Here is an 11,207-nt window from a genome sequence, read left to right as displayed (position 1 = left end):
AGCAGATGACAACGTTTCTCTAAAAGAAACGGAAAAACTTTCAAAATACAAAGACCTCGAAATAGAGGTAACTCGAATGTGGAATCTAAAAACAGAAACAATTCGTATCATAGTAGATGCCTTAGGTATAATAAAACAATATTCAGACAAATACATAACAAAAACACCAGGACTTACAAATATATATAACATACAGAAAATTGCACTACTGGGCACTGCACACATACTACGCAAAACACTTTCAATACAGTAACCATTAGAGCACCACAGCAAACCACAGCACATACCCAAGGCGCACAGAGCTGCGCTCGGTAGTGAAGTGAAAGCACGTTATAAAAATAAAACTACTGAACAATAATAATAATAACAACAACAACAACAACAATAACAAGGAGAAGAAGAATAGGAGTAGGAGAAAGAAGAAGAAGAAGAAGAAGAAGAAGAAGAAGAAGAAGAAGAAGAAGAAGAAGAAGAAGAAGAAGAAGAAGAAGAAGAAGAAGAAGAAGAAGAAGAAGAAGAAGAAGAAGAAGAAGAAGAAGAAGAAGAAGAAGAAGAAGAATGTGCTAGAAAAAGTTTACAAGAAAATGTAAAGCTTATGTTTTAGAAAAGAAGAGATTATAATACCTAGAATAGAGCACCGTTGAAAAGTGTCTGGAGCCGGTAATAAAACGAATAAAACGCATTTTTGAGATAAGGGTTATATAGGAGCGTGATCATTGAGGGGAAACATCTATTGCATGCACATGTCTCCGTTTATGGAAGAGTGAATGCAAGTGTATTAACATGTGTGCATAATATGTACGGCATTTATCTTTAGATCGAAGCTAGATAACTTCCTTGAATAAATCTTCTTGCTGTGCATTTAGCACCAGATATTTCATGCGCTAATTGTTAAACATATCTCCTACTTGTTGGTGTTGATGTTACTAGATGAGCTAAATTAAGATCTAAGTTGTGATGATGGTTGAAGGGAAAGGAAACAGCAAGTAAAAGATTTGTTTAAGAATTAGCATATGAAATAGCTGGTGTTAAATACACAATTAGAACGGTTATTCGAGGAAGTTATTTAGTGTCGATCTAAAGGTAAATGCCGTACATGTTATACACATATGATAATAATACATTTGCATACACTTGTCCATAAACGAAGACACGTGTATGCAATAGATGTCTCCCCTCAATAACCACGCTCCCATATATCCCCTTTATCAAAAATGGGCCCAGCCTCACATTCATAAACATTCAAAAACTATAAAATGCATCTATAGAGAGGTGGGAGTGGACATTAAATTCATGTATGGGAAAACACGTACACATTTACATAGATATCGTCAATGAAACATTATGAAAGAAGATTGATTCAACTTACAGAATTCTTAAATTGGAAAGATTTTGGAATGTTTCTACTTTGATCTCTTTGATATGATTAAAACCCAAATACCTGGAAAATAAAATTCAGTCAAGAACATTTATGGAACAAATTTGTGACAGAATAATAAATATTATGGCTAAAGAATGAGATAAAGAAAGAGATGAAAAATAGATTACGATGCTGATGAACATCATGACGAACTTGTTGATAATGTAAACGGTGTGATGGAAGTCTGAGATGAATATAAAGACGAGACAGAGGAAATGGGAATATTGTGAGAATCTTGATAAAGGTAGGTGATACGAAGATGATGTTAATTTTGATTACTGTGAACACGATGTGGACTCGCAGGTTTGTTGTGATGATGAACAAGTGAAGAAGAAGTAGTAGTAGTAGTAGTAGTAGTAGTAGTAGTAGTAGTAGTAGAAGAAGAAGAAAAAGAAGAAGAATGTGAAGACGACGTAGAAGACATGAAAATAGACGAAGGTGATGATGATGATGATGATGATGATGATGATGATGATGATGAAAAAGAAGAAGAAGAAGAAAAAGAAGAAGAAGAAAAAGAAGAAGAAAAAGAAGAAGAAGATGAAGAACGAGAAGAAGAAGAAGAAGAAGAAGAAGAAGAAGAAGAAGAAGAAGAAGAAGAAGAGGAGGAGGAGGGGGAGATTGTGATGGAAGAAAATTTTAAAGAAAAAGCGGAAGAAGTATGACGAGAATGGTGACGATAACGATGACCTAAATGAAGAACGAAGAAATGATGATGGTTTGGTAGACGAGTTAAAGTTAATGGGAAAGGAAGAAGAAGGAGACGAGGAAGAAAACGAAGAAGAACAAGAATAACAACAAGGAAAAATGTTCAACAATTAGGGTATGAAATATCTTGTGCTAAATACACAACTAGAAGTGCTATTCACAGAAGTTATTCAGCGTCGATCTAAAGGTAAAGACCGTACATATTCTGCACACATTAATGATGACGGCGCGGAGGAGGAGTTAAAGTTGAAAGGAAACGAAGAAGAAGACAACAGCAGCAAGTAGGAGATATGTTTAACAATTAGCGTTTTGAAATATCTGGTGCTAAATGCACAGCAAGAATATTTATTCAAGGAACTTATTTAGCTTCGATCTAAAGGTAAATGCCGTACATATTATACACACATGTTAATACACTTGCATTCACTCTTCCATAAACGGAAACACGTGCATGCAATAAATGTTTCTCCTCAATAATCACGCTCCTATACCCCCTATCTCAAAAATGCGCCCATACTCACATTCACAAACGTTCAATAACAATGAAATACCTCTATAGAAAGACGGGTGTAGACATTAAATTGAAACCTTACAGATTTAGAAAAATATCTTCAATGAAATAGTGTAAGAGGAGATTGATTCAACTTACAGAAATTTTAAACTGGAAAGATTTTGGAAGGTTTCTGCTTTGATTTCTTTGATATCGTTCAATCCCCAAATCCTGGAACATAAAATTGAGTCAAGAAGAACATTTTGGAACAAATTTGCGAGAGGTTATTTTATATCGAATGATGGAAAAGATGAAATGTAGATTATGATCATGATGAACATCATGACGGTCTTGTTGATAATGATTGGTGGGGTGGAGTGATGAATGTAATGAGGATGCAGAGGATACAAAAATATTGTGAGAGTCTTGATAACGAAGTTATATGATGCTGATGATAGGGATATGATGTTAATTTAACTTAGTTTGATAACGATGCGGATTTGCAGCTTTTGTTGTGATGACGATTATGTGAAGAAGAAGAAGGAGTAAAAGAAGAAGAAGACGAATAAGAAGATGTTGGAGAAGAGACACAAGAAGAATGAGAATACGAGCAAGACGAATTAGAAGAAAAGAAGGAGGAAAAGAAGAATTACAATGAAATGGAGAAGTACGTTAAGAAGCAGAAATAGATCCAAAAGCAGAAGAAAGTGATATAGTAGTAGTAGTAGTAGTAGTAGTAGTAGTAGTAGTAGTAGTAGAAAGAAAGGAACAGCAAGAAAACAACAACAATATGAAGAAGAAGAAGAAGAAATGAAGACGAAGAAGAAGAAAAGAAGAAGAAGAAGAAGAAGAAGAAGAAGAAGAAGAGGTGGAGGAAGAAGAAGAAGAAAAAGAAGAAGAAAAAGAAGAAGCAATGAAGACGAAGACGAAGTACATGAAGATGACGGAGAATAAATAAAGGATGTGAAGTAAAAGTAGATGATAATACGTAAGACGTACAAGAAACGAAGGAGGAAAAGTACAAAAACAAGTAAAAGAAGAGGACCAAGAACAATGATAAAAAGAAGGAAGAGGAGAAGAAACATAAGGATAAGAATGTGGAACAAAATGATGATGATGATGATGATGACGACGACGACGACAATATCAACAAGGAAAACAACAAACAACAATTACATAAACAGGATATGAAGAATGAAAACTGAAAAATATTATGAAGAAGAGAAGGAAGAATTGCAACAAATAAAGAAGAAGAAGAAGAAGAAGAAGAAGAAGAAGAAGAAGAAGAAGAAGAAGAAGCAGAAGAAGAAGAAGAAGAAGAAGAAGAAGAAGAAGAAGAAGAAGAAGAGGTGGAAGAAGAAGAAGAAGAAGAAGAAGAAGAAGAAGAAGAAGAAGAAGAAGAAGAAGAAGAGGTGGAAGAAGAAGAAGAAGAAGAAGAAGAAGAAGAAGAAGAAGAAGAAGAAGAAGAAGAAGAAGAGATTGCGATGGAAGAAAATTTAAAAGAAAAATTGGAAGTAAATGAGGAGAATGGTGACGATAACGATGACCTTAATGAAGATCAGAGTAATGATGATGGTTTGGTAGAGGAGTTAGGGTTAATGGGAAAGGAAGAAGAAGGAGACGAGGAAGAAGAGCAACAAGTAAAAGATATGTTTAACAATTAGCGTATGAAATATCTGGCGCTAAATACACAACTAGAAGGGTCCTTGAAGGAAGTTATTTAGTGTCGTACATATTATACAGACATGTTAATATACTCGCATACACTCGTCCATAAACTGTAACACGTGTATGCAATCGATATTTCCCCAGTTATCACCCTCCCATATTTGCCCTATCTCAAAAATGGACCCAGGCTCACATTCACAAACATTTAAGAAAAAATAAATCGCATCTATATACAGACGGGAATGCAGCTTAAATAGAAGTATGGGAAAACATTACTGATTCAGAAAGATATCTTCAACGAAATAATATAAAAGAAGATTGATTCAACTTACAGAGATGTTAAATTGGAAAGATTTTGGAAAGTTCCTGATTTTATTTCTTTGATGTTGTTAGATACCAAATTCCTGCAATATAATATTGAGTTAAGAAGAACATTTATGGAACAAATTTGTGGCAGAATATTAAATATTATGGTTAAACAATGAGATAGCGGAAGAGATGAAAGTAGATTACGATGATGGTGAGCATAATGGCGATCCTGTTGAGAAAGTTGGCGGTGAGGTCGGCTATTTTATTCGTTTTATTACCGACCCGAGCACTTTTCAACGGTGCTCTCTTCTAGTTGTTAGAATTTCTTCTTTTCTAAATCATAAGATTTATAGATGATGGCTTTTTTCTGTTGTCTTATTTATTAGTTTGTTAGGTGGAGTTATTTTGCTCTCATCATTTTCCTCACTTATCATACCAAAATAGGTCTGGAAATGTTATCATTTCAGAACCACCAACAGCGGCGACAAAATTCATTTTTTTTCCTTCACTTGAAGACATTATTCAGTATTTTTTTAAACACAAAACAATATTAAAAAAACACAGAAAGAATATTTTTAACAATTGTTCCGAAATGGAACACAGTTCAAATTATATTTAACAAAATCCCCGTAACGCAATAAAAAATCTTATATAACCTTCCGCCTTCGGGGAAGATAATAGTTCACGATATTATTTTACAAAAAATATTTTAACAACGTTTCCTTTACGGGAAACCACAAAACAAATAACAAATCCTGCAAGAAGGCAATAACAAATCCCGCAAGCAGGCAACAATTTTTAATTAACTAACCTTTCGGTGAAACACGTTAAACACAAACAAAATGAAGTAATACACAGCTCTCAGAGATGTCCCTCATCACTAACTGACCTCTAGTTTTATTACCCATAAAGGCTACATAGAGGTGCCTTACAATACACAAAGACAATACAAAACATAAGCTCGGGGAACTGAAATTTACAAAAATGAAATTGAGTAAAGAAGAAAAAAGAAAAGAAACGAATGATATGATGAAAGAATGATAAAAATGAAGCGCAGTTTTTCCCATTATTTTTTTTTCAAACAAATAAGTTCACATTTTTATCATCTTTTTTTTTCTATACTGTTCCTATTGCTATTCGTGTTAGTTCCTCATATTCCATTACAGACGGCGGAGCATCACGAAACCATATCCTGTCCACCATACATACCGATCCACCGACTGTGTCCATAAACCTATGAAACCTTTCATCCTGCATCATAATTCCTTTATCATCTCCCTCAAATTCTTCTCTGGGTAGCCTCACCCTCACAAGTCCTTGCAATTTTGCTATTCTTTTTTCCACCTCCACACACTTTTTGTAGATTATCAGGAAGCCCTTATAATTCATTCATTCTTCTTCGGTTGTTTTTTCTTTCTACTGCTTATATATTTTTAGGTTTAGGTTGTTCCCTATATTTTTTGCGGCTTCTTCTCGGTTTCTGTTCAATGTTCTCTTTCTTTTTTGTTTTGGGGCTGACAAACCAGTCACTCCCCTCCTTTGCCTCTTTCTCTTCAATCTTTTCTTTCACTTTTTCGTCACTGATGCACTAAAAATTGCTTTTGTTTTCCCTTGTTTCACTTCTCTCTTTCTATGTTTTAGTTCTCTCTTCTATCTCCGTTTCCTGTTCTTTTTCCTCTACTTTCTTGCTCTAAGTCTCTTCGAACTTGGGGCACTGTGTCTTCAGGTGACCCCTCACTCCGCATATATAACAATTGGGTCGACGTCCCTCTACAACAACTTTCAGCTTATTTTTTAATGCAATCTCAATCTGGTAGAGGAATCGCTCTATGTCTTCAAATGTGGCAAAAAGCCATATCTCGACCCCGAATCCTCAGCAGTTTAACACTTTTGTCTCTCCTATCGGTCCCCGTTCCCGATTGTCTTCAGTGGCAGCCAAAATAGTTGCCACCAACCACTATGTTTTGATATCGGTTGGCACTCCCGCTGCTCTGACTCGAACACTGCGCCTTCCCCTATACGCGGGTAACAGCGCTACATCGCTCGACCTCAGAATGGTAATGGAATGTGAGGCCGCCTCTTCTTTGGTAGCAAACCTCACCTCCACCGTGCTCTATCTTCTTCCTCTGCCAATAAAAGTAGCCTTCTTCATTATGTCTCCCAGACATTCCTCAATATCTTCCTCTACAAATATTTCTATCTTGCTGGTGACGACCGCTTCTGTGCAATACATTACCGTCCTGTCCCTCTTATCTTTCATCCTCTTCTGTGGAGGGAGGGGCTTGATAGTATCTCCCTCCTTCTGCACAAGTTGTTCACTTTTTAAAATATTTTCCTAGTCAAATTTTATTTGCCTCGTCTCTAACAGCATTGCTGTTTTCGCTGGAGCCGTCTTTGCATAGATTTCCATGCTGGAAAAGCTAAGTATTTTTTCTCACCCACAATGGAGAGAAAAAAGCTAAAAAACAATAATAGTAGTAAATAACAAATACGTGAAAGTCGCTTCAACAGTAATAGTAACAATAATATCATTAGCAAGTCTCAAAAACACAACCTTCCTCTATCGTACTGTGGTCAAAAATGACTACAGTTTTCATTTTTTTTACACTACCCACACCAGCAACATAGAGGTGCCTTACAATACACAGAGACAATACAAAACATAAATTCGGGGAACTAAGAATTACTAAAAGGAAATTGAGTAAAGAAGAAAAGATAAAAGTGACGAATGAAATTATGAAAGAATGATAAAAATGAAGTGCAATGCCCACTCGACCCCGAAGTCGAGTGGTTACGTTTATATATGATTTTTACAGTAGTATCATTTAGAATTAGAATTATCAGAATATTTCCTCCATTTTATACTCTCCTTCATAACAACAATATATGCAACACGTTATGCTAACGCCAAAGGTTTTCATACTGTCCGTTCCCTGAATATTATCAGAATGAGATTTTATGTAATAAACTAACGTCATCAAAGATTAGATATTGTAAATTATAGACTCCGTCTGAGTCAATATGTACAGATAAAAAATCTACTTGGCTTCACGGCAGTTAACATATTTGCCCTTTTTCCTCCAGCATAGCTAAGATCAAAAGCATAAGGTATTAGTTAAGGTTATTACCAACATTGAATGTGAAAAATATGTAGAAATGGTCTAATACTTACAAATATTCAACATTCGATGGAATGGGTTGCGGGACCGAAGTCAGTCCCCGAGATAAACAAACTATATTTGTCTGAGAATTTCGACATTCGCATATCCTGCAAATGACTGAAACAGCTTGAGACTCCAGACAGAAACTCATATAGAATACCAACACAAAAGTCAATTTGAATTGATGAAACATTTTGAAGCGTAGATTAATCTGTAAAAGAAGAAAATACAGAACCTTCAATGTCAATTATTTCCCATTACATATTCTTCGAAGGAAAAGCATTGGACCCTGTTCCATGATATGAATATATCTTTGATTTCAATTTCAGATTAATATTTAACTTACAAAACAGAATTCAGTGATAATTCAATGTGGAGAAAATAAATCATTCGGTGATAATTTCGAAGATAAACTGAACATCAATCGCCCTTGCATACACACACACACACACACACACACACACACACACAAACACACTCACAATCACACTCACAATCACACACACACACACACGCACTCAAATACCCACACACACTCACATACTCACACACACACGCACTCATACACTCAGACACTCATACACACACTCACACACACACGCACTCGCACCCACGCTCACACACTGAGACACTTGCACCCCCCCCCTCACACACACGCATTATACATAGATGTAGAGTACATGTGTATATGTGGAATGTTCTTTGTATTTCTGTTGTTTTCCTTTCGATCGGATTCCATGGAGATATTGTGCGAAGATGCTACAACTGACCAATTTCCTATCAACAGCCCCACACTCAACTTTCTACCCTTATTTAAGGAAACCGAAGTGACCTCTGTTGAGAACACAACTACAACAATTTCATAAACGGCTGAGGGGCCCCCACACCACAACTTCGGCAGCGGAAATGTTTGCTCCCTGCTCCCACGGAAGCGCAAGCTCTGCCCAACTTCCCTGCCCCACAAACCAACAACAACGACCCAAATTCTTTCGACCAAACTACTCCATCTCGCAGCGATTCGTTGGAGGTAGTGGTGGTGGTGTTTGTTGTCATCGTAGTGGTGCTGAACATGAATAACGCAGAGGTAGCGCCATCAGATTGGTTTCTGTTTATGCCCCGACAGGAGCTGGAGAGACAGATTTCTTCAGAAGTTAGTCTCGCACTTTAGTACTTGTAAGAGACTAGAATAGAATTTGACGGACGGGAGGACTGTGTAGGGTTAGTATATTGTAAGAAGGGTGTAAAGCCTCGAAAGCTTGCTTAGAAGCTTCCAGCTGTCTGACAGGTTTCGACTGGATAACTCGGTGCGTGGTGGTCTTGCCATGCTGTGGCTACTAATACTCAGACACGCGGTGAGGTTGCGTCACCTGCAACGATTTCTTGACGGTGAACATGTGTCGGCACCTTTTGTGAGGCACGTCTTTCCATAGCTAGTCTCCTTGTCAGGGCTGCAGTCCTGGTGAAGGAAACCCCAAAACTCGCTGCCTGATACCTAGAATGTCACCAGCTGTACACAGCCCTCTACTAGTCGAGCACGCATTTGTTGATTGTCCAAGCATGAAAATGAAGGAAGGGCACACCAACTGCTGGCATCACTGCAACGAATGAGTGGTTGATGTTCCACTGTGATTGACACATGAGTAAAGCATTTTAGTCTTGAGGGATGCGTCAAAGGATAATGCAGTTTCAGAGTATCGACCAATAATATATTTACCAATCATGTTGAAACTGGTGTCAGGAGTAATAACTGAAGAATTGTAGACATTTTTAGATTATGAAAGATTTTTATCAGATGACCAGAAGGGCTGTAAACTCGGGTCCAATTGGATAACATATCAGGTTTTAATAGTCAATATGATATTAAGGAACTGCAAAAGAAGGTTAACGGGGCTAGGCGTAGCCTGCCTAGATTACAAAAAGAACTATGATATGGTGTCTCACAGCTGGATAGTGAAAAATATGGGGTTACTTGGAGTGGTAGAAAGTGTACAAAGACTGTTAAAAAGAAATATGACAGCCTGGAAACTGGAGATAACATTTGCAGGAAGGTCATTTGATACAGAGAACATCAAAAGAGGGATATTTCATGGAAATAATCTGTCACCACTCTTGTTTGTGCTGATACTAATACCTCTGTCAATGTTTTGAAAGATTGTAAAGCTGGATATAATTTGGGAAATGGAGTTGAAGTTTAACCACCTATAATAGATGGACGATTAAAAGCTTTATAGGAAAAATAAACTTGGCACATTTGTGAATACCTTAAGCATTTTTAGTAATAACATACGCATGGAATTTGGTATGAATAAATGTATTATTTGATACTGAAGATGTGGGGAGATAAAGTAAAGTCAAAAGTTAAAGTCAAAAATTCAGTCAAAGTTTTGGCGAAGTCAACGATAAAGGTATTTGGGAATTTTGGAGTCAGATACCAAGAAAAGCAGCGAAATGAAAGAAACCATTTCGAAGGAGTACTTCAGAGAAATCAAGTTGATACTGAAAGTTTAGTTAAATTCTAGAAACATTGTAAAAGTAATGAATTCAAGGGCTGTATCAATTCTGAGATATGTGGTAGGTCCTGTGAATTGGAACTACAAGACATTGATCGGATCGAAAAACTCGGATAATCATGACTTTAAATAAAATGGCAGATGTGGACAGGCTGAAATATGAACTATAAAAATGAAGGAAGGGGATTGATCCCTATGGAGAATTTTAGAAATATGGAAATAAAAGGCCTCATTCAGTATTTTAACGAAAGCACTGGGAAATTGCTAGCAGCAGTGAGCAATGCAAATATACTAAAAGAAGATCAAAGAAAAATTGAAGTACTTGAAACGAGAAAGTAAAGTTATATGGAAGAACATTTATACACTCAGTTTATGAAGAATACTGACACTTGGAACTAGCTGGAAAAGAGAATTCTCAATAATGAGACAGAAGGATTAATTTTGGCAGCTCAGGATCAATTCCTCTGGACAAATAGTACAAATGTAGGACAGGAGTTAATGCGTCGAGATAATGCAGATTGTGCAATAAACAGTGACCGTTAATAATAATAATAATAATAAGACTAAAACAATACCTATTGTCATAGGTGCCCTGGGAATGAGAGACTAAAACAATACCTATTGTCAAAGGTGCCCTGGGAATGACAGCGAAACGGGCTGATTACTACCTAGCTCAGATACCAGGAAACCCCAAAATGGCTGAAGTTCAGAAGATAGTGCTCATGAGAACTGCCTATATTCTACGTAAAATACTGTCTATGTGATCTCAAATTTAAAAACAAACACATCATTTTCTTATGGTTTCTTAAACATTCTCTAGAACAACACTATGTACAAATCCAAATATATGGTACCCTAGGCATAACACCTACATGAACCTCTAACTTGTTGTCTCTTGAGGTCTCTGGGTGAGACTTGGATCCAACTTGTACAAATGCAAA

General features: G+C 36.6%; 1 protein-coding gene across 1 annotated transcript in view; it reads right to left on the bottom strand.

The window, feature by feature from the left end:
• Positions 1-11,207, bottom strand: part of LOC106868084 (latent-transforming growth factor beta-binding protein 1) — a 42,084-nt gene that overhangs the window by 29,126 nt on the left and 1,751 nt on the right. The window contains exons 2-5 of the mRNA XM_052977857.1: positions 7,768-7,967; positions 4,619-4,690; positions 2,778-2,849; positions 1,370-1,441 (exon numbers count right to left, since the gene is read on the bottom strand). Of these exons, the coding sequence (XP_052833817.1) occupies positions 1,370-1,441; positions 2,778-2,849; positions 4,619-4,690; positions 7,768-7,949 (398 nt within the window). The 5' untranslated portion in view covers positions 7,950-7,967. The remainder of the gene's footprint in view (positions 1-1,369; positions 1,442-2,777; positions 2,850-4,618; positions 4,691-7,767; positions 7,968-11,207) is intronic.

Source organism: Octopus bimaculoides, chromosome 29, assembly GCF_001194135.2.
Source record: "Octopus bimaculoides isolate UCB-OBI-ISO-001 chromosome 29, ASM119413v2, whole genome shotgun sequence".
Taxonomy (NCBI): domain Eukaryota; kingdom Metazoa; phylum Mollusca; class Cephalopoda; order Octopoda; family Octopodidae; genus Octopus; species Octopus bimaculoides.
The sequence above is the reverse complement of the archived record's forward strand: the minus strand, read 5'-3'. Positions and strand labels throughout refer to the sequence as shown.